The sequence below is a fragment of the Neodiprion pinetum genome, chromosome 3 (genome assembly GCF_021155775.2).
Source record: "Neodiprion pinetum isolate iyNeoPine1 chromosome 3, iyNeoPine1.2, whole genome shotgun sequence".
Lineage (NCBI taxonomy): Eukaryota > Metazoa > Arthropoda > Insecta > Hymenoptera > Diprionidae > Neodiprion > Neodiprion pinetum.
The window spans coordinates 12966855-12990193 of NC_060234.1; the positions used below are offsets into that span (position 1 = coordinate 12966855).

Here is a 23339-nt window from a genome sequence, read left to right on the forward strand (position 1 = left end):
CGCCTTTTGCGCGAAAAATTTGCTGTTTTATGCTTCGTGATTTTCCTTCTCATTTCCTCATTTTTGAAGATAATTAGGTTCTTAGGGAGTCATTTTGAAGATAAAGAATAGATCTGTGTCGCCTCTTTCGCCGAATTGCAAAAAAAAATTCACTGTCCGCTGTGTTTTACTTCAAACATAACGTACTTTCAAGTACGTTTTACGCAAATCTGAAAGCGAAATCGAAAATTCGGCAAAAGAGGCGACACAGATCTATCCTTCACCTTCAAAATGACCCCCTAAGAACCTAATTATCTTCAAAAGTGAGGAAATGAGAAGGAAAATCGTGAGTCTCTGTTTGCGCGCGCTCTTCGAGGCATAGGCAACGCCCTTAACTTTCGTCTAATGTGGTCGGTGGTGAATCGGTTTCTTTTACCGAAATGTTTCTTCGGTTTTAGGAGAGATAAGTCGGTTACTGATAACGTAGCCATTATATGCACTGATATAAGGCTGGCCTTAATCAAGAAGAAATATCTCGCGGCGGTCTTGTTGGACATCGAAGGGGCTTTTGACAATGTGGTTCCTAGCATCCTAATTCAGGACTTGAGGGCCCTTGGTATCCCGGAACGTATTGTAGTTTTTATCAAAAACATTATTTGGAGTAGGTTTGTTCACGGTAGAGCACAGGGAGCTGCTCTCGGTTCAAGAGTTACCAACCTGGGACTCCCTCAAAGATCTATTTTAAGTCCTCTTTTATTTAACATATTGTTACAAAGGGTGAAATCACCCGTTTTGCCCCCTTTTTAATGATCTAGTAGTCATCATAGATAAAAGACGTTTATAAATCTCTTATGTCTTTCTAAAGAATAAGCTTGCTGCGTCAACCAACATTATTGTAAAAACAGTCTTGTTTCAGACTTAAAACGAGAAAGACGTATTTTGCAATTAAAGCTTTTTCACGACATTTATTTACGCCTTTGATTTTGGCTTGATAATCAAACTCACGAATCCATATTTATTTCCGTAACGTCGAAGAACGTTACAATATATTTAAGGTCCATCCAGAATTTTGTTCAGGCAGGAACCAGGATCCTGACTTATGCGGATGATGTGGTCATTTATTCGTCTGACAAGGACCTACAGGGAGCCCTGAACGTGGTTTCTGCTTCATTGAATTCTCTCAGCGATTGGTTACTGCAGAGAGGGCTTTCAGTAAACTTTAAGAAATCTCAACTGTGCGTATTTTCTAGAAGGCAACTTGGGAATAATTCCATAGAAATCAAATTTAAAGGTTATCCAATTACCAGTTCTAGGGTAATAAGGTTCCTGGGTATCCATCTCGATCGAAAGTTGATTCGGAGAGCCCATATAGATTACAACCGAACCAGGGCCTACAAGGCCATGTCAATCTTAAAATCCATTTCCAGCTTGACTTGGGGAGGTCATCCCTCCACCATGATAACGGTATACAAGGGCTACGTAAGGGCCATTCGGGAATGGAGCTCCCAATTTTCGAGGGACGCATCCAGGTCCCACCTTGCCAGGTTGGAATCTGTACAGGCATCGGCTCTAAAAATTTGTTTGGGATGTCTGAAAACCACACCAAACAATATGACACTACATCTCAGTGACATTCCGCTCCCTTCACGTCAGAAGCTTTGAGCTTACAGCCAATTTCATCTATAGAACTCGCACGTATCAAGGTAACATGTTGATTCCAAAGTTGCAGTTGATGGAGATCGTACTAGATCGACGCGGTCGAAATCCCGGCCCGTTAGCCTCCTTCATATACAAGGCCTGGCTTTATGTAAGGGGCAAGGCCTCCTGGATGATGTCCTCCAGGCTCCCCCCGTGCTTTGAACAGGAATATTTTGCTATTTTTCAATTCATGAACGTCAACATTACCGTAGGTCTCGACATCAGAAGGGACTCCGACCCAACTATAAAATTAAGAACCTTCTGCGAATCTCAGTTTGCCAATTCCATTCGTTTTACACAGAAGGTTCCAAATCTGATACCCCTCCGAGGGTTTCGGCAGCCTTCGTTTCCTCCACCGAGGATGAACCCGTTCGCTTTAAGCTGAATAAAAACTCGTCAATCTTTTCTGCGAAAGCTACTGGCATTCTCAGGGCATTGGAAAAGGCAGTGGATATAGGTTGTGAAAACCCAGTGATTTTCACGGATTCTCTGAGTATTCTTAGCGCGTTAGCATTTCCTCTTACAAAAAACGGGATTAACCCCATTCTTTTTAAAATTAAAAACGTTATACATAATATGCATTGTCCGGAGTGGTACCCGGCTCTCGTTTGAATTCCCTCTCACATCGGTATTCCTGGGAACGAGCTTGCGGACTGGGCTGCTCGTTCCGTGAGGGATCGGCCCGTCGAGTTTGGTAACCGGGTCTATTGGGCGGATTTGAGGCACGTCTCCAGAAGCCTCACTCTCTCTTCAAGTCACGATAACATCTCCGAGATAGGTCGTAGCAAAGGCGTTATTTACTGTTCATCGGCAGGAAAATTTTCCTGTAAACCTTGGTTTGAAGGCCTTGATATTAGTAGGAAGAAGATCTCTCTGATCAACCGTATCAAATCTAACCACACTAATTGTAATGACCACCTGGTCAGGATGGGCTTGGTTACGTCTAGGGTTTGCCGGTGCGAACACCCGGTCTCGTCAGTAAATCATATATTCTGGGAATGCCCTTATTTTAATCTGCCGAGAGTTAAACTCAAGAGTTTCTTTCAAAGAAATAAGATCAACCACTTTACCGATGTCCAAAAATTGTTTTTAACATGTCTACTGGAAGAATACTCACGATGCTTCATTCAAATCAGACGGTATTGTACTTCGTTAATTCTCATTAGATTATATTTATACACTTAACATTTAATACATGAATAGCTTAGCCTTAACCTCGTTTGTTTGTTTATTAATTTGTATGTTGAGTATGTATTTGCTCAATTTATTACTTTGATTCGATGTCGCACGGTGTAGTACTTATCATTGATAAAATGGAACCTTTTCCTTGCTTGTTTGTTGTTTCGTTTATTCCACAGTCATTTGGACCATTCCTATTCTGTTCAAATCTATTGAAACTTGTAAATGTTAAACTTCGGCAAGCCGATATTTCAAAGAGAAGGTAACCGACAGCTGTGCAAAATTCAATATTCTACATATCTTATAAGAACAAACCGATTGTCATAAGACTACTGAGCATTTACTTCATTTATCTGCTGTTCAGCACCACTCACTACTACTAAATCAACGGTACGCTATACATTTTCATATTGACGGAATCGCCTAACCTTATATGATATGTACAAACACAATAATAAGACGAGGATGAAGTTATTAACGTTGCTGCAACGAGGCATGTTTAAGAAAAATCGTCACTTTGCACCTTTGAGAATGTACAATATTTAGTAAACCATGATAAACAAAATATACTCCCACTTTGAAATGCCAACTCCTTAAAAAGTCATTCTAAAATTGGGCAATAATACTTTTTTCCCCTGATGTTTTTTTGCAATAACATTACTAACTTCAGCCTCATGTAATGAGCTCAAATCATTTCCTTCGTTCAGCTACATACATGATAAAAACCTGATTGTTCTTCTTTTTATGTTTCGTAGTCACCCAGCTCATTCTTATCCGACCGTTGATCTGTTAAACTCACTAACATTACGCTGCGGCATAACTACGTCCTAACATAGAAGGACAGCTGCTTGGAAATTTGCCCTCTATGTATCACTCACTGTCACGAACAGTCTTTCATTGACTTGCCAAATATTAACTTCATCTACCTATCCATCAGCACGATTGACTTCACAGCAACAAGCGGTATGCGCTGGCCACAATACCATTACTAATAAACCACATGTTACCAAATGAAACACGCTATAGATTTCTTAAATATATAATTGTAGTAAAAATGCATGACTAATTGAATGTTTTTCGTTTTGTATGTGATTGTTGTACTGTCTGTTTTTTACAGATACTTCTGTTGTTCTTACTAATACGCTCGTCGCAGAAATTGTGCTCAGTTTTAACGATAGCAAAAATTAGGATGTGAATGAACTGGATGCTTTGAATGAAAAAATTGAACTCCCATAAAATATGGTGAATGCCCCACTGAGGACTTGTGAATTTCTGTACGGATCGTGCTGATTGTGCTGTCTTTTGTAATCATATATCTCAAGCATGTTTATTTGCTTGGACTGTTGCAGTACACAAGGCTGTAGCTAGTAGCATGAATTAGCATTCAAGATTCTAATGTTCATTCAAATGAGGTAGTGAAGTATGAAAATCAAAATATGGTGAAATAACTAAAACTAAAACTATATTATGGCATCATGACGACAAAACTGAACTGCATTATTTTACTTCAAAAAAGTTGAACACGTTTGACTGCTAACTTTCGCTGCTACCCTAAACTTCATTTAAAGTACTAGAGTTGCATTACAAAGTACCACAAAGTGACTTTATTGTTATTAATCTATGCTCTCATGTTTTTCTAAACTCCAAAATTGTTTCAGATATATGATGGTGTCAAATTGACTATATGAGCAGATCATCACTCTTTTCAACCTTCTCTATACCTTAATAGACATGTATCCAGTTGTATAAAAATTTTCGATTCAATTATAACAGCACCTTCATGGACTTGAGTAACACTCAGATTCAGACGTAAATCCTAAAATAAGACACGATGCATAGAAGGCAGTATTTCGTGCAAACTATTGTTTGTCGAAATTAACGAACACCACTCATCAATCACAATTATTTAATGCAATAGAATATTATAAAATAGCGTCTCCCAAATGTCCATCGAATAGAAATGTAATCTGCGGAGTCTGTTGGTGTAAAATTGAACAAATAAGTTAAGAGCAAAAGTGGGCGAATATTTCAATAGACTAACGTGAAAATCAAGGTATTGTAAATGGCGTGTTATATTATACTAAAGGTTTCACGTATCGACCCCAACACGTTGTTCGCTTTAAAGGAACTCAACGTTACACGCTTTAATGTTCGGCGCTTCACGCAGCACATTTCGACGACTAATATAACTTTACCAGCATGAATTCCATTTTCACCCATTTAACGCTTGTAATCAACAAAAATGGGCTCAACTCCCAATGCATTTCATCACCCACAATGTAAGCTCTGTATTCTCACCAATCACTATATATAAAGGAATAAGTACAATCAACACACAGCCCAAACCCCTTGACCTAGAAACTTGAAATTTAAGATGCATATTCCCCTCGGAACGTAAGCACCCACTAAGAAGCGATTTTTAGAAATTCGAATCCTAAGGGGGTGAAAAGTGGTTAAACGTGATTCTTACGGATTTGACGATATCTCCGCACACAGACGAGACATCGACTTGGTTTTTGATTCAAACAGTACATAATATAAATACCTAAAAATTACTTTCTGCGTTTTTAGAAATTTAGACAATAAGGGGGTTGAAAAACAATACGCGAGGCGCGAAGCGCGCAGGGGCGGAGCCCCTAGTTTAGTATAATGTTCAAAACAATACTTTTCTTTACCTATGCATGGTTCTATAAGGTACTGATCAAGCAGTAAAGTGCGGCCCTGGACAAATAATTACCATATGGAACTTTTGAATGCTTTCAGTTTAAGACATAAATTTTTCTCCATTCTGATAACATGTGGTTGGCACATAAAATTGTGAAAAAATAACTTTGTATGCCTTGTAATATCGCGGATCACCTCTTAACGTTTTATTGATATAGAGAGATTATTTTGTACGAACAAGTGAACGCATGATAGATGAATTTCAATTTTATCTCCCTTAGCAATCTGTTGCCTCCGAAAACAGAAATATTGTGGAACGATTTTGTCCTTCGACCGATACAACTGTCGGCAAGGTTGCACGTTCTTGACCTCATGTCGGTACGGCAGACTGTGACGTCGTCGCGGAAAAGGGTTTGAGTCTGGGAAGAATGTCGGTAAGTGTCGATAACAGTAATTTGTAAGTAGAACTGGCCTTGTAATGCTACTTGAATGGACTAATGATTGGTGATTCGTTGATGTCTTTTGAGAGTGACTACATCCGTATTGGCGATACGCTTTACCCGAAAACGAAGGGTTTGCTGGAACTTTTGTTCAAAAATGTTGAAATAACGTGAGATAGGAGCAGAAATCAGGATTAATATAAATAAAATGATTTATTGTATATATATATATACAGGTTACATATGCTCTCTCTAGCATCCCGGAACGAACTACCTCGCATGTCTCCCTCGAACGCCTTCAACTGTCGTACGAATCTCACACATTTACACTGGAGGGGAGTCGTACATGTGTGCTTCTAGCACATTCTTTCTCTCTCTCACACACAGCGCTCTCACACTGTCGCGCTTTACAGCTGTTTGGACTGTAGCTACCATATGAATGTATTTTATATTCTAACAAAAAAGAAGCCTGACGGGTCTTATGTGAGCGCTGAAAATCGGGAAAATTTTGAAAACATGATCCTCGCAACGAACGCGCATGAAAAGTATTACTCATCCGATGGGGCTGTTCGAAACGATAACACTTACAAATTTAAAAATCTCATTGCCGAATTCATGGATTATTCCCCATCACCTCGGCGAAAGGGTAAAGGTCTACTTCCGCAAGCTATGATCACTCGAAAAGGTTATGAAACGGAATACGTTTTCTGGGATGATCCAAACGAGTTAGTGGAGCGTCTTCGGTGACTCCTGGCATCTCAGGCAGCGGGAAATCCGAGTTAAAATAACGAAATAATCTCCATTATCGAACAACTACGCGGAGCAGAAATCATTTATTAAGCAGCTCCCATCGTTGTTGCATTCATTACCGAGATGAGCGTCGACGTGTTTAGATGGAATCTGGATAAAAACACGACTGCGAGCACTCGCGGTCCTCCGGGTGTCAGATTTCAAATAACAGCGGACGGGCATTAAAATATACAGAACAAGAGACTGTGCGATGTCGCAGATCCCGCAGAGCCGCACAATGCTGTAACTTTAGAAATCTTGAGACAAAAATTCAACGTGCTGCAAAAACAAATCGACAACCTCGATTAAATGATCAAAGCTTTGAAGATCACCACGGAGAAAGCCGTGGATACCTTTTACACAGACTTCGAAACAGGCAGAGACCTGGCGATTCGAAACGCTGAAATCATTTCTAAATTGAACAACAGACTGAGAGTGATTGAATATGAACGAGAAAAAGCAAGCACTGGTGACGGAACTGCATCAGCCTGCACGCCGGAATTACCCGCGTCGTCGTGTAGACGTGCGCGGCATCGACGAGACCTGGCAGGCGGATCTTGTTGATATGACGTCATACGCTGGACAAAACAAAGGCTACAAGTACATGCTCACAGTTATTGATAACTTTTCAAAGTACGCGTGGGCTATACCGATAAAGAGCAAGTCCGGAGTTGATGTTACGAAGGCAATGGAGTCTGTGCTTGCCCGAGGACGGGTACCGAAAAAATTACACGTCGACAGAGGAACGGAATTTTACAACTCGAAATTTAAATCGCTTAAGACACGTTACGGAATCAAACTGTACTCCACGTACAGTAATTTGAAGGCTTCGATCTGCGAACGTTTCAATCGCACGCTGGGAGGTGAAATGTGGACGCGGTTCAGTATGCAAGGAAGCTACAAGTGGCTCGATATCTCATCTGATTTGGTTTCGGCTTACAACAACGCCAAACACCGAACCATAAGAATGAAAACAACTGATCTCACCGTCGACAACGAAAGGTTGGTATTACCTCAAGCGTACGGAGGGCTTCTAGCAAAACCTATCAACTTGGCAAAGTTCAAAACTAGTGACAAAGTTCGAATCAGCAAATTCAAAAACATCTTTGAGGAAGGTTACACTCCCAATTGGACGACGGAGATATTCACAATAAGCGAAGTGGAAAATACTCATCCTGTGACGTACAAGCTCAAGGACTATCAAGGTCAACCCATCGCTGGTGGTTTCTACGAACAGGAGCTCCTCAAGGTTGAAGATCCGGATATCTATCTCGTGGAGAAGGTGCTCAAGAAGCGTGGAAAAAAATTATATTTTAAGTGGTTAGGTTTTGACAAGACGCATAACAGTTGGATAAATGAATCTGATATGTAACATTGAATAAAGAAACGGAATTTTTTTAAAGCATCTGTCTCTATTTCACACCCTACATGTACATACATATTGTTACAAAGGGTGAAATCACCCGTTTTGTCCCCTTTTAAATGATCTAGTAGTCATCATAGATGAAAGACGTTTATAAACCTCTTATGTCTTTCAAAAGAATGAGGTTGCTTCGTCAACCGACATTATTGTAAAAACAGTCAGTCTCTAGACTTTAAAAAAAGAACTTCGTGACCAAATACATCTATTTTCTTTCTAAAATATTTCTTGTTCGTGAGACTTCTTTGGCTCGGCGTTCGCTTAAATCGCACAGAGAACTCTTTGATTCTCCTAGACCTTTCTTAATTTCGCCCGTTGTTACATTGGTGTCAGAAGCGGGATCTTTTCGGTGCCATTTGAGTGGATTTTGAGTGAAAAGAAGTATACAAAAAAAATGCAATGATCTCCTCTGACGAGAGCATCACGCGCGGAGCGACGAGCTGCCGGACGCGTTTCGTCGTGCCAGCGCTCTCCTGAACCGGCGTTTCCTCCTGTTTCTCGTCGTTCGGAAGCTGAGGTTCAGGCCCAGCCCCAACTAGCTCTCTTGGCAGAGCTCATCCAGGGAAACCAAGATTTACTGATGCGTCAGATTCAGCAGCAACAACAACATCAACAACAGCAACAACAACATCAACAACTGCTACAACAGCAGCAACAAGAACAGCAGAATCTTCTGCTCGAACTCCTCCCGCAACAGCGTCAACAACAAGAAATCGTGTCCCAGGCGCTGATCGGGATCCTGCAAGGTGTGCAAAAGCTTCAGGAGCGGCCGCAGGAATTTCCAATACGCCCAGTTCCGTCCCCAGGTAGAAGAACTTTTCTTCCTTCAGTTCCGGTCCCAGCACGGAGGGCCTCCATTCATTCAATTCCGAATCAATCAAGGTTTGACGCTATTTACGGGGGAGGCGAAATTCCCCCTGTTGCTAAAAACTTTCCACCTGCTCATGTCTCGCGACAAGCTCAGGTTAGCTCGTTTTCGCGATTCCAGGATGTTCCGTCACGTGATATTTCAAAAGTAGTTGAGCCTCCTGTCGCGTCGTCTCATCCTAGCGTAGATATTCCGTCAGAGTTCTTGGCCTTTTTAAAATCGCGCGGAACTGTCAATGTTCTCCCTCCGCAGACTCAGAGCTCGTTCGTACTCAATCAGGTCTCTGTACCTCCCGCGAGTATTGTACAGTTGCCCTCGAAACAACCGAATTTGAAGCCCGGTTCGTATGACGGTTCGTCTGCTTGGAGTCTATACGAACGTCAGTTCAACATGATTAATAAGGTTAATGGTTGGAATCCGTCCCAGAGAGCAGCTAATTTGACAGCGTCTTTGTCTGGTCCGGCCTTGGTAGTTCTTGGATCGCTTTCAGATTCGGATTCTGAAAATTTCGACAGCATTTGTGCGGCTCTTAAACTCCGGTTTGGCGAAGAACATCTTTCCAAACTTTATTTTACTCAGTTTGAAAATAGACGTCAAGGGCCCAAGGAAGATTTAGCCTCTCTCGGAAATGACATCGAACGTCTCGCTCGATATTCCCTTACTGATTGTGCAGAAAAAGCTAGAGATCAGATAGCTCGGGCGAAATTCATTAATGCGATTCGGAATCCGGAGCTTCGGTATCATCTGAGGCTCGCAGCTCCAACTTCTCTACATGAAGCAATTATTAAGGGCTTAGAATTAGAAGCCATAAACGAGGCGGATTTAGGTTCGCGTCAACTTCATCGATTGAGCCAAACTGAACCTTCAGAAAATTCTTCGTCCCGTCCTTCAGTCAATCAGCCTAGCTCAGATTCTCTTCCAGGAAGGAAAAATAGTGGTTTCTCTCGTTACAATAGATCAAACTCCAATCGGCCTGTCTCAGAGTGCCAGTTTTGTGGCGTAAGAGGACATATCGCGAAGAATTGTTTTAAACTCGACCGTCAGTTGAAGACTGCGGAAGATTCATGGCGCAAAAATGTCTCCAAGAGGGCTCCCTCTAATCCGGTTTGGGCAGCGCAACCTTCTGTTCCTCAGAATTCGGGAAACTAGCTACCGATGTTTCGAAAGGGCGGATATCATCGGTTTCTTCCAAGTTCCTTAGCCCTATTGCTTCACAGTTCGTGGTTAGAGGCCTGCGTCGTACCGGCCTATATGCTAAAGGTTCCGTTAACGGACTAAGTTGTTTGTGGGTGATAGATACTGGAGCCGAAATTTCCGTTGTTCGTCCTGATATGATTTCGTCTCTTGCTTCAACTAATCCTTCTGTGTCTATTCGCACTGCTACCGGAGCAACTACCCCTGTCGTAGGTAAGATGGTCGTGCAGGTAACAGTAGCGGATTGTGTTCAATCCCCACATGAAGTTCTAGTAGCTGATATAGAAGATGAAGGCATTTTAGGCGTAGATTTTCTTTCCGCTCACAACTGCGTCATTTCTACCGGGGATTCGACTCTCTGTTCTGGTTACCGTAAAATCAACCTCGAAACGTCTTGGTTTATTAACTCTTCTGAACAGAAAGAAACCCTCTCGTCTTTGCGCGTTTTAGAACATGTGTCGGACTGTTTAGTCGTTCCTTCTTATCTCACGGAACTCTTTACTAGGTCTTCTAAAGATTTAGATATCGCTCGGACTAACAGTCTCGTTTGCCTTTTTAACGATTTTAAAGAGACTTTTGCTAAAGACTCTGCCGACATCGGGAGATGTACCATAGCTAAGCATTCGATAGATGTAGGGAATAACGCTTCGATTAAACAGGCAGCTAGACGGCTTCCTCTAAACGGTCGCAGGGAAGTTGAAAAATTAGTAGAGGATATGAGAACAGCAGATGTTATTGAGCCGTCTTCTAGTCCGTGGGCTTCTCCCATTGTCTTGGTCAATAAAAAAGATGGTTCCAAGAGGTTTTGTATAGATTATAGGAAGTTGAACGAGATCACCAAGAAAGATGCGTATCCGCTTCCTCAGATAGGGGATACCCTTGATTTAATTTCTGGTGCCCGTTGGTTCTCTACGATTGATTCACAGAGTGGTTATTGGCAAGTTGAAATGAATCCGTTAGACAAAGCGAAAACAGCTTTTGTCACAGGGTTAGGTGGACTTTGGCAATTTAAAGTTATGCCTTTTGGCCTTTGTAATGCACCAGCTACCTTCGAAAGAGCGATGGAATTCGGCCTTCAAGGTCTGACTGGCAAGATTTGTTTAGTTTATCTCGATGACATCATTGTGTTTGGTAAGACTTTTGATGAGGAATTGGAAGATCTTAAGCAGGTTTTTAGTCGTTTATTCCAAGCTGGTCTAAAAATGAGTCCCAAAAAATGTCATTTTTTCAAAAAGGAAGTATCTTTTCTCGGACACGTCGTTTCAGCGGAAGGTGTTAAGACAGATCCTTCTAAAATAGAAAAGGTCTTGAATTGGCCTCGTCCCGATTCAAAAGCAAAGGTTCAGAGTTTCTTAGGACTTTGTACTTATTACAGACGTTTCGTTAAGGGCTTTGCTTCTATAGCGAGACCCCTCCATGCTCTTACAGGAATTAAAGTTGTTTTTGATTGGACTTCCGAGTGCGAAGGAGCCTTTGTTCTCCTTAAAAAATTATTAACTTCGACACCGATATTAGCTTATCCCATCTCCGATTCTCAATTCATCGTGGATTCTGACGCTTCTCTCTGTGGTATAGGTGGGGTTTTGTCTCAAATTCAGGATAACCAAGAGCGCGTTATTAGTTATTTCAGTCGGGTCTTGTCTAAACCGGAACGCAATTATTGTGTTACCCGTAGGGAATTATTAGCGATGGTAAAATCTATTTGCCATTTCCATCATTATCTTTATGGAAGGAAATTTTTGATTCGGACAGACAATGCTTCCTTAACTTGGCCTCTTTCGTTCAAATCACCTGAAGGCCAAGTAGCTCGATGGTTCGAGAGGTTAGGTCAATATGACTTCGAAATTAAACACCGTCCCGGAGTTCTGCATGGTAATGCTGATGCACTTTCTCGTCGTCCGTGCGGGGACGATTGCAAACAGTGCTCTCGTTTAAATAAACAGCTAGATCCCTCGCTTAACGTTCGTCAAATTTCTCTCGTTGAAAATAAAGAAGACTGGATCATCGCTCAGGGGAAAGATTCAGATCTCCTCCTAGTTCGGAATTGGAAATCCACAGGAGTCAGGCCTCAGTGGGAAGAAACATCTTCTATGAGTCAGTCTTTGAAAATTTACTGGGCGCAGTGGGACTCCTTGTTTCTCCTCGATCAGTTGCTTTATAGGAAATGGGAATCACCTGACTCCAGGTCGGAACGTTGGCAGCTTCTGGTTCCTAGAGAAAAGATAGCCGAGATTTTGTCAAGCTTTCATGATTCACCTGTCGGTGGCCATTTCGCCTCTAATAAGACTTTAGGTAGGATCAGAGAAAGGTATTTTTGGGCTCACTGCCGAGCTGACGTTGAAAATTGGTGCAGAACTTGCACGGTTTGTTTAGCCAAGAAGGGACCTCGTGAAAAAGGGAAGAGCTCTCTTCAAATATATAACGTAGGAGCTCCATTTGAAAGAGTCGCAATGGACTGAGTGTTTCGGTTCTGCGCTTGAACGAAGTAGTGAGCGTTTGGTCGATCCTCCGTTTTTTCTTTTTTTTTTTTTTTTTTTTTTTTTTAGTTTTCCGAAGCAGTAATATTACATACTATACTTGACTTGAAAGTGTATTACAAAATCGGTAATATTTATTTTTCTTATACATATATATATGTTGTTACAACGTGCAACATAATAATTTGATTTATAGAAAAGCACCATTAAAAATTTTCTAAGGACTCCCACTATAAAGTGATGAAAATATTCACAGATCAGCATTATAATGTATATTGTGTGGATACTGTATATGTGTAAAATTTCTGTTTGTATAATTATTTGTGTAGTATATTACGATGCATTAATAACTCGTCAGTCAAATGTAAGATAATTACTGCGAATTATGATAAGCGATACTTTTTCTATTCCTGAGCTAGGTGTAAGGCACGAACATTTGAGAATGCTTCAATATTAGATCGAAATGGTTGTTCATCCTCTAGGTGTACTTGGAAAAATCCGAATATCAGAATGCGAACAGTACATATCGAATAATCAGAAGATGCGCGTTAGTTGGCCAAGTAATATTTTTCCATTACGTGATAAGTATTTACTTAAAAATAAAGTCAGTTATATAAAATATTTTTGTAGTCTGGGGGACAAATTTAATCAATGTTACGTTTTACTTTGATTACTTCTTCAAAGAATGATCTTTGTCTAATGTAATTTTAAACGGCAATTGCTAAGCACAATAAATATATAGACATACATGTACTTTTTTTTAAACACATCTGGTAAAAGTGTTTTATTATTTGTTTAGGCAGGTATTTTTTTTGGATTTAAATCGTACATACGACGCATACGCCTTTTCAATTCCTGGGGAAATTTCTCGTAGCATTTCTTGCAAGCGGGTTTTAAGTCAAATGCGAAGAATTTTGTCTTTTGGTTCATCTTTTGGTCACAAAATGCGCAAGCAAAATGATGTACGCACCATGCTTTGTTTAATGCCGTAAAAACATCTCCAGCAATTACTTGGTTGCAAACAAAACATAGGTTTCCAAAGAGCTGGTGATAATGAGTCTCACAGTAAGCAAGGCCCTTTTTCTCGTAGTGACGATGACCTAAAAATGGCTTCTCGCACTTTGCACAAACAAAGTGTTCTACGTGCCAATGTTTTCCCAAGGCAGTGACAACTCTTTCTTCTATCGGACGCCGGCAAGCTCCGCAGATCGGTATTCCGATTTTGTCGTGGCATCTCAGACAATACAGTTCATTCATTTCATTAGCCGCAAATCCAGGCCCGGACCTAACTTCTCTGGCATCAGCATTCAACTCAATCCCGCAAGCCGTGCAGTTGAAATGGTAGGGATGATATACTTCACCACGGAAACGCAGCGGCTTGTCGTCGATTATTCCATGGCATTGATGGCAGATATGCTTTCCAAGAGCCCCAGCTTTTATTCGAGCGTTACAGGTATGACACAATGCTCTTCCTTGGCATTTCATGAAACCAGTCTCTGCTAGTTCACCGCTACACTCCTCACAACGGAAGCAGCCAGGATGCCAGTTCATTCATGGCTTTGATTACTCGTCCAATGACAAATTCACCACACTTGCCACAGCAAGGGGCGAATAGAACATGAAAATCATGTTCGCAATACTTTCTTCCTTCAAACTCGTAGAAAATACCCTCGGGAAAAGGCCGAAAGCACTGTGCACAAACAAAACATTGCGGATGCGACAATTCTCCGCGAGAATTGACAATCTTCTCGTGCGGCTCGAATCCCTCGCGACAGCGGGAGCAGAACATGTCATCCAGAGACATCCCTGTGACTTTGCCACTCGGTGTAATAATTAATGCTGATTAAGCACAGCTGACTAACGGGCTTCAATATAATCATCATGTGAGTAATGCAATAGAATTGAGTTACATCACACAGCAGAAAAGTATATTCGGCGTCAAACAGTAAAATTGTCAAGCGTATCGAAGGTTAAAAAAACGTCACATTATTTTTTATATCTCTGAGCGGAAATCAAGTTGTTTCTGTTTAATTCTAAAATATGTTTGTATAGTTGACATGTTATTATTCTCTCTGTGACATTTGAGTGGATTTTGAGTGAAAAGAAGTATACAAAAAAAATGCAATGATCTCCTCTGACGAGAGCATCACGCGCGGAGCGACGAGCTGCCGGACGCGTTTCGTCGTGCCAGCGCTCTCCTGAACCGGCGTTTCCTCCTGTTTCTCGTCGTTCGGAAGCTGAGGTTCAGGCCCAGCCCCAACTAGCTCTCTTGGCAGAGCTCATCCAGGGAAACCAAGATTTACTGATGCGTCAGATTCAGCAGCAACAACAACATCAACAACAGCAACAACAACATCAACAACTGCTACAACAGCAGCAACAAGAACAGCAGAATCTTCTGCTCGAACTCCTCCCGCAACAGCGTCAACAACAAGAAATCGTGTCCCAGGCGCTGATCGGGATCCTGCAAGGTGTGCAAAAGCTTCAGGAGCGGCCGCAGGAATTTCCAATACGCCCAGTTCCGTCCCCAGGTAGAAGAACTTTTCTTCCTTCAGTTCCGGTCCCAGCACGGAGGGCCTCCATTCATTCAATTCCGAATCAATCAAGGTTTGACGCTATTTACGGGGGAGGCGAAATTCCCCCTGTTGCTAAAAACTTTCCACCTGCTCATGTCTCGCGACAAGCTCAGGTTAGCTCGTTTTCGCGATTCCAGGATGTTCCGTCACGTGATATTTCAAAAGTAGTTGAGCCTCCTGTCGCGTCGTCTCATCCTAGCGTAGATATTCCGTCAGAGTTCTTGGCCTTTTTAAAATCGCGCGGAACTGTCAATGTTCTCCCTCCGCAGACTCAGAGCTCGTTCGTACTCAATCAGGTCTCTGTACCTCCCGCGAGTATTGTACAGTTGCCCTCGAAACAACCGAATTTGAAGCCCGGTTCGTATGACGGTTCGTCTGCTTGGAGTCTATACGAACGTCAGTTCAACATGATTAATAAGGTTAATGGTTGGAATCCGTCCCAGAGAGCAGCTAATTTGACAGCGTCTTTGTCTGGTCCGGCCTTGGTAGTTCTTGGATCGCTTTCAGATTCGGATTCTGAAAATTTCGACAGCATTTGTGCGGCTCTTAAACTCCGGTTTGGCGAAGAACATCTTTCCAAACTTTATTTTACTCAGTTTGAAAATAGACGTCAAGGGCCCAAGGAAGATTTAGCCTCTCTCGGAAATGACATCGAACGTCTCGCTCGATATTCCCTTACTGATTGTGCAGAAAAAGCTAGAGATCAGATAGCTCGGGCGAAATTCATTAATGCGATTCGGAATCCGGAGCTTCGGTATCATCTGAGGCTCGCAGCTCCAACTTCTCTACATGAAGCAATTATTAAGGGCTTAGAATTAGAAGCCATAAACGAGGCGGATTTAGGTTCGCGTCAACTTCATCGATTGAGCCAAACTGAACCTTCAGAAAATTCTTCGTCCCGTCCTTCAGTCAATCAGCCTAGCTCAGATTCTCTTCCAGGAAGGAAAAATAGTGGTTTCTCTCGTTACAATAGATCAAACTCCAATCGGCCTGTCTCAGAGTGCCAGTTTTGTGGCGTAAGAGGACATATCGCGAAGAATTGTTTTAAACTCGACCGTCAGTTGAAGACTGCGGAAGATTCATGGCGCAAAAATGTCTCCAAGAGGGCTCCCTCTAATCCGGTTTGGGCAGCGCAACCTTCTGTTCCTCAGAATTCGGGAAACTAGCTACCGATGTTTCGAAAGGGCGGATATCATCGGTTTCTTCCAAGTTCCTTAGCCCTATTGCTTCACAGTTCGTGGTTAGAGGCCTGCGTCGTACCGGCCTATATGCTAAAGGTTCCGTTAACGGACTAAGTTGTTTGTGGGTGATAGATACTGGAGCCGAAATTTCCGTTGTTCGTCCTGATATGATTTCGTCTCTTGCTTCAACTAATCCTTCTGTGTCTATTCGCACTGCTACCGGAGCAACTACCCCTGTCGTAGGTAAGATGGTCGTGCAGGTAACAGTAGCGGATTGTGTTCAATCCCCACATGAAGTTCTAGTAGCTGATATAGAAGATGAAGGCATTTTAGGCGTAGATTTTCTTTCCGCTCACAACTGCGTCATTTCTACCGGGGATTCGACTCTCTGTTCTGGTTACCGTAAAATCAACCTCGAAACGTCTTGGTTTATTAACTCTTCTGAACAGAAAGAAACCCTCTCGTCTTTGCGCGTTTTAGAACATGTGTCGGACTGTTTAGTCGTTCCTTCTTATCTCACGGAACTCTTTACTAGGTCTTCTAAAGATTTAGATATCGCTCGGACTAACAGTCTCGTTTGCCTTTTTAACGATTTTAAAGAGACTTTTGCTAAAGACTCTGCCGACATCGGGAGATGTACCATAGCTAAGCATTCGATAGATGTAGGGAATAACGCTTCGATTAAACAGGCAGCTAGACGGCTTCCTCTAAACGGTCGCAGGGAAGTTGAAAAATTAGTAGAGGATATGAGAACAGCAGATGTTATTGAGCCGTCTTCTAGTCCGTGGGCTTCTCCCATTGTCTTGGTCAATAAAAAAGATGGTTCCAAGAGGTTTTGTATAGATTATAGGAAGTTGAACGAGATCACCAAGAAAGATGCGTATCCGCTTCCTCAGATAGGGGATACCCTTGATTTAATTTCTGGTGCCCGTTGGTTCTCTACGATTGATTCACAGAGTGGTTATTGGCAAGTTGAAATGAATCCGTTAGACAAAGCGAAAACAGCTTTTGTCACAGGGTTAGGTGGACTTTGGCAATTTAAAGTTATGCCTTTTGGCCTTTGTAATGCACCAGCTACCTTCGAAAGAGCGATGGAATTCGGCCTTCAAGGTCTGACTGGCAAGATTTGTTTAGTTTATCTCGATGACATCATTGTGTTTGGTAAGACTTTTGATGAGGAATTGGAAGATCTTAAGCAGGTTTTTAGTCGTTTATTCCAAGCTGGTCTAAAAATGAGTCCCAAAAAATGTCATTTTTTCAAAAAGGAAGTATCTTTTCTCGGACACGTCGTTTCAGCGGAAGGTGTTAAGACAGATCCTTCTAAAATAGAAAAGGTCTTGAATTGGCCTCGTCCCGATTCAAAAGCAAAGGTTCAGAGTTTCTTAGGACTTTGTACTTATTACAGACGTTTCGTTAAGGGCTTTGCTTCTATAGCGAGACCCCTCCATGCTCTTACAGGAATTAAAGTTGTTTTTGATTGGACTTCCGAGTGCGAAGGAGCCTTTGTTCTCCTTAAAAAATTATTAACTTCGACACCGATATTAGCTTATCCCATCTCCGATTCTCAATTCATCGTGGATTCTGACGCTTCTCTCTGTGGTATAGGTGGGGTTTTGTCTCAAATTCAGGATAACCAAGAGCGCGTTATTAGTTATTTCAGTCGGGTCTTGTCTAAACCGGAACGCAATTATTGTGTTACCCGTAGGGAATTATTAGCGATGGTAAAATCTATTTGCCATTTCCATCATTATCTTTATGGAAGGAAATTTTTGATTCGGACAGACAATGCTTCCTTAACTTGGCCTCTTTCGTTCAAATCACCTGAAGGCCAAGTAGCTCGATGGTTCGAGAGGTTAGGTCAATATGACTTCGAAATTAAACACCGTCCCGGAGTTCTGCATGGTAATGCTGATGCACTTTCTCGTCGTCCGTGCGGGGACGATTGCAAACAGTGCTCTCGTTTAAATAAACAGCTAGATCCCTCGCTTAACGTTCGTCAAATTTCTCTCGTTGAAAATAAAGAAGACTGGATCATCGCTCAGGGGAAAGATTCAGATCTCCTCCTAGTTCGGAATTGGAAATCCACAGGAGTCAGGCCTCAGTGGGAAGAAACATCTTCTATGAGTCAGTCTTTGAAAATTTACTGGGCGCAGTGGGACTCCTTGTTTCTCCTCGATCAGTTGCTTTATAGGAAATGGGAATCACCTGACTCCAGGTCGGAACGTTGGCAGCTTCTGGTTCCTAGAGAAAAGATAGCCGAGATTTTGTCAAGCTTTCATGATTCACCTGTCGGTGGCCATTTCGCCTCTAATAAGACTTTAGGTAGGATCAGAGAAAGGTATTTTTGGGCTCACTGCCGAGCTGACGTTGAAAATTGGTGCAGAACTTGCACGGTTTGTTTAGCCAAGAAGGGACCTCGTGAAAAAGGGAAGAGCTCTCTTCAAATATATAACGTAGGAGCTCCATTTGAAAGAGTCGCAATGGACTGAGTGTTTCGGTTCTGCGCTTGAACGAAGTAGTGAGCGTTTGGTCGATCCTCCGTTTTTTCTTTTTTTTTTTTTTTTTTTTTTTTTTAGTTTTCCGAAGCAGTAATATTACATACTATACTTGACTTGAAAGTGTATTACAAAATCGGTAATATTTATTTTTCTTATACATATATATATGTTGTTACAACGTGCAACATAATAATTTGATTTATAGAAAAGCACCATTAAAAATTTTCTAAGGACTCCCACTATAAAGTGATGAAAATATTCACAGATCAGCATTATAATGTATATTGTGTGGATACTGTATATGTGTAAAATTTCTGTTTGTATAATTATTTGTGTAGTATATTACGATGCATTAATAACTCGTCAGTCAAATGTAAGATAATTACTGCGAATTATGATAAGCGATACTTTTTCTATTCCTGAGCTAGGTGTAAGGCACGAACATTTGAGAATGCTTCAATATTAGATCGAAATGGTTGTTCATCCTCTAGGTGTACTTGGAAAAATCCGAATATCAGAATGCGAACAGTACATATCGAATAATCAGAAGATGCGCGTTAGTTGGCCAAGTAATATTTTTCCATTACGTGATAAGTATTTACTTAAAAATAAAGTCAGTTATATAAAATATTTTTGTAGTCTGGGGGACAAATTTAATCAATGTTACGTTTTACTTTGATTACTTCTTCAAAGAATGATCTTTGTCTAATGTAATTTTAAACGGCAATTGCTAAGCACAATAAATATATAGACATACATGTACTTTTTTTTAAACACATCTGGTAAAAGTGTTTTATTATTTGTTTAGGCAGGTATTTTTTTTGGATTTAAATCGTACATACGACGCATACGCCTTTTCAATTCCTGGGGAAATTTCTCGTAGCATTTCTTGCAAGCGGGTTTTAAGTCAAATGCGAAGAATTTTGTCTTTTGGTTCATCTTTTGGTCACAAAATGCGCAAGCAAAATGATGTACGCACCATGCTTTGTTTAATGCCGTAAAAACATCTCCAGCAATTACTTGGTTGCAAACAAAACATAGGTTTCCAAAGAGCTGGTGATAATGAGTCTCACAGTAAGCAAGGCCCTTTTTCTCGTAGTGACGATGACCTAAAAATGGCTTCTCGCACTTTGCACAAACAAAGTGTTCTACGTGCCAATGTTTTCCCAAGGCAGTGACAACTCTTTCTTCTATCGGACGCCGGCAAGCTCCGCAGATCGGTATTCCGATTTTGTCGTGGCATCTCAGACAATACAGTTCATTCATTTCATTAGCCGCAAATCCAGGCCCGGACCTAACTTCTCTGGCATCAGCATTCAACTCAATCCCGCAAGCCGTGCAGTTGAAATGGTAGGGATGATATACTTCACCACGGAAACGCAGCGGCTTGTCGTCGATTATTCCATGGCATTGATGGCAGATATGCTTTCCAAGAGCCCCAGCTTTTATTCGAGCGTTACAGGTATGACACAATGCTCTTCCTTGGCATTTCATGAAACCAGTCTCTGCTAGTTCACCGCTACACTCCTCACAACGGAAGCAGCCAGGATGCCAGTTCATTCATGGCTTTGATTACTCGTCCAATGACAAATTCACCACACTTGCCACAGCAAGGGGCGAATAGAACATGAAAATCATGTTCGCAATACTTTCTTCCTTCAAACTCGTAGAAAATACCCTCGGGAAAAGGCCGAAAGCACTGTGCACAAACAAAACATTGCGGATGCGACAATTCTCCGCGAGAATTGACAATCTTCTCGTGCGGCTCGAATCCCTCGCGACAGCGGGAGCAGAACATGTCATCCAGAGACATCCCTGTGACTTTGCCACTCGGTGTAATAATTAATGCTGATTAAGCACAGCTGACTAACGGGCTTCAATATAATCATCATGTGAGTAATGCAATAGAATTGAGTTACATCACACAGCAGAAAAGTATATTCGGCGTCAAACAGTAAAATTGTCAAGCGTATCGAAGGTTAAAAAAACGTCACATTATTTTTTATATCTCTGAGCGGAAATCAAGTTGTTTCTGTTTAATTCTAAAATATGTTTGTATAGTTGACATGTTATTATTCTCTCTGTGACATTTGAGTGGATTTTGAGTGAAAAGAAGTATACAAAAAAAATGCAATGATCTCCTCTGACGAGAGCATCACGCGCGGAGCGACGAGCTGCCGGACGCGTTTCGTCGTGCCAGCGCTCTCCTGAACCGGCGTTTCCTCCTGTTTCTCGTCGTTCGGAAGCTGAGGTTCAGGCCCAGCCCCAACTAGCTCTCTTGGCAGAGCTCATCCAGGGAAACCAAGATTTACTGATGCGTCAGATTCAGCAGCAACAACAACATCAACAACAGCAACAACAACATCAACAACTGCTACAACAGCAGCAACAAGAACAGCAGAATCTTCTGCTCGAACTCCTCCCGCAACAGCGTCAACAACAAGAAATCGTGTCCCAGGCGCTGATCGGGATCCTGCAAGGTGTGCAAAAGCTTCAGGAGCGGCCGCAGGAATTCCCAATACGCCCAGTTCCGTCCCCAGGTAGAAGAACTTTTCTTCCTTCAGTTCCGGTCCCAGCACGGAGGGCCTCCATTCATTCAATTCCGAATCAATCAAGGTTTGACGCTATTTACGGGGGAGGCGAAATTCCCCCTGTTGCTAAAAACTTTCCACCTGCTCATGTCTCGCGACAAGCTCAGGTTAGCTCGTTTTCGCGATTCCAGGATGTTCCGTCACGTGATATTTCAAAAGTAGTTGAGCCTCCTGTCGCGTCGTCTCATCCTAGCGTAGATATTCCGTCAGAGTTCTTGGCCTTTTTAAAATCGCGCGGAACTGTCAATGTTCTCCCTCCGCAGACTCAGAGCTCGTTCGTACTCAATCAGGTCTCTGTACCTCCCGCGAGTATTGTACAGTTGCCCTCGAAACAACCGAATTTGAAGCCCGGTTCGTATGACGGTTCGTCTGCTTGGAGTCTATACGAACGTCAGTTCAACATGATTAATAAGGTTAATGGTTGGAATCCGTCCCAGAGAGCAGCTAATTTGACAGCGTCTTTGTCTGGTCCGGCCTTGGTAGTTCTTGGATCGCTTTCAGATTCGGATTCTGAAAATTTCGACAGCATTTGTGCGGCTCTTAAACTCCGGTTTGGCGAAGAACATCTTTCCAAACTTTATTTTACTCAGTTTGAAAATAGACGTCAAGGGCCCAAGGAAGATTTAGCCTCTCTCGGAAATGACATCGAACGTCTCGCTCGATATTCCCTTACTGATTGTGCAGAAAAAGCTAGAGATCAGATAGCTCGGGCGAAATTCATTAATGCGATTCGGAATCCGGAGCTTCGGTATCATCTGAGGCTCGCAGCTCCAACTTCTCTACATGAAGCAATTATTAAGGGCTTAGAATTAGAAGCCATAAACGAGGCGGATTTAGGTTCGCGTCAACTTCATCGATTGAGCCAAACTGAACCTTCAGAAAATTCTTCGTCCCGTCCTTCAGTCAATCAGCCTAGCTCAGATTCTCTTCCAGGAAGGAAAAATAGTGGTTTCTCTCGTTACAATAGATCAAACTCCAATCGGCCTGTCTCAGAGTGCCAGTTTTGTGGCGTAAGAGGACATATCGCGAAGAATTGTTTTAAACTCGACCGTCAGTTGAAGACTGCGGAAGATTCATGGCGCAAAAATGTCTCCAAGAGGGCTCCCTCTAATCCGGTTTGGGCAGCGCAACCTTCTGTTCCTCAGAATTCGGGAAACTAGCTACCGATGTTTCGAAAGGGCGGATATCATCGGTTTCTTCCAAGTTCCTTAGCCCTATTGCTTCACAGTTCGTGGTTAGAGGCCTGCGTCGTACCGGCCTATATGCTAAAGGTTCCGTTAACGGACTAAGTTGTTTGTGGGTGATAGATACTGGAGCCGAAATTTCCGTTGTTCGTCCTGATATGATTTCGTCTCTTGCTTCAACTAATCCTTCTGTGTCTATTCGCACTGCTACCGGAGCAACTACCCCTGTCGTAGGTAAGATGGTCGTGCAGGTAACAGTAGCGGATTGTGTTCAATCCCCACATGAAGTTCTAGTAGCTGATATAGAAGATGAAGGCATTTTAGGCGTAGATTTTCTTTCCGCTCACAACTGCGTCATTTCTACCGGGGATTCGACTCTCTGTTCTGGTTACCGTAAAATCAACCTCGAAACGTCTTGGTTTATTAACTCTTCTGAACAGAAAGAAACCCTCTCGTCTTTGCGCGTTTTAGAACATGTGTCGGACTGTTTAGTCGTTCCTTCTTATCTCACGGAACTCTTTACTAGGTCTTCTAAAGATTTAGATATCGCTCGGACTAACAGTCTCGTTTGCCTTTTTAACGATTTTAAAGAGACTTTTGC

General features: G+C 42.0%; 3 protein-coding genes across 3 annotated transcripts in view; all 3 read right to left on the reverse strand.

Annotated features, from left to right (window-relative positions):
- The window catches only part of DAT (Sodium-dependent dopamine transporter), a 509482-nt gene that overhangs the window by 215463 nt on the left and 270680 nt on the right, over positions 1-23339 (reverse strand). The window lies entirely within an intron of this gene.
- On the reverse strand, positions 12905-14553 carry LOC124213731 (LIM and senescent cell antigen-like-containing domain protein 1). Its single transcript, XM_069134054.1, is given in 2 exon segments — positions 12905-14257; positions 14259-14553. Coding segments are annotated over 2 exon segments (1008 nt in total). The 5' UTR covers positions 14513-14553; the 3' UTR covers positions 12905-13503.
- Positions 19155-20818, reverse strand: LOC124213733 (LIM and senescent cell antigen-like-containing domain protein 1). The gene is given in 2 exon segments (XM_069134053.1): positions 19155-20521; positions 20523-20818. Coding segments are annotated over 2 exon segments (1008 nt in total). The 5' UTR covers positions 20777-20818; the 3' UTR covers positions 19155-19767.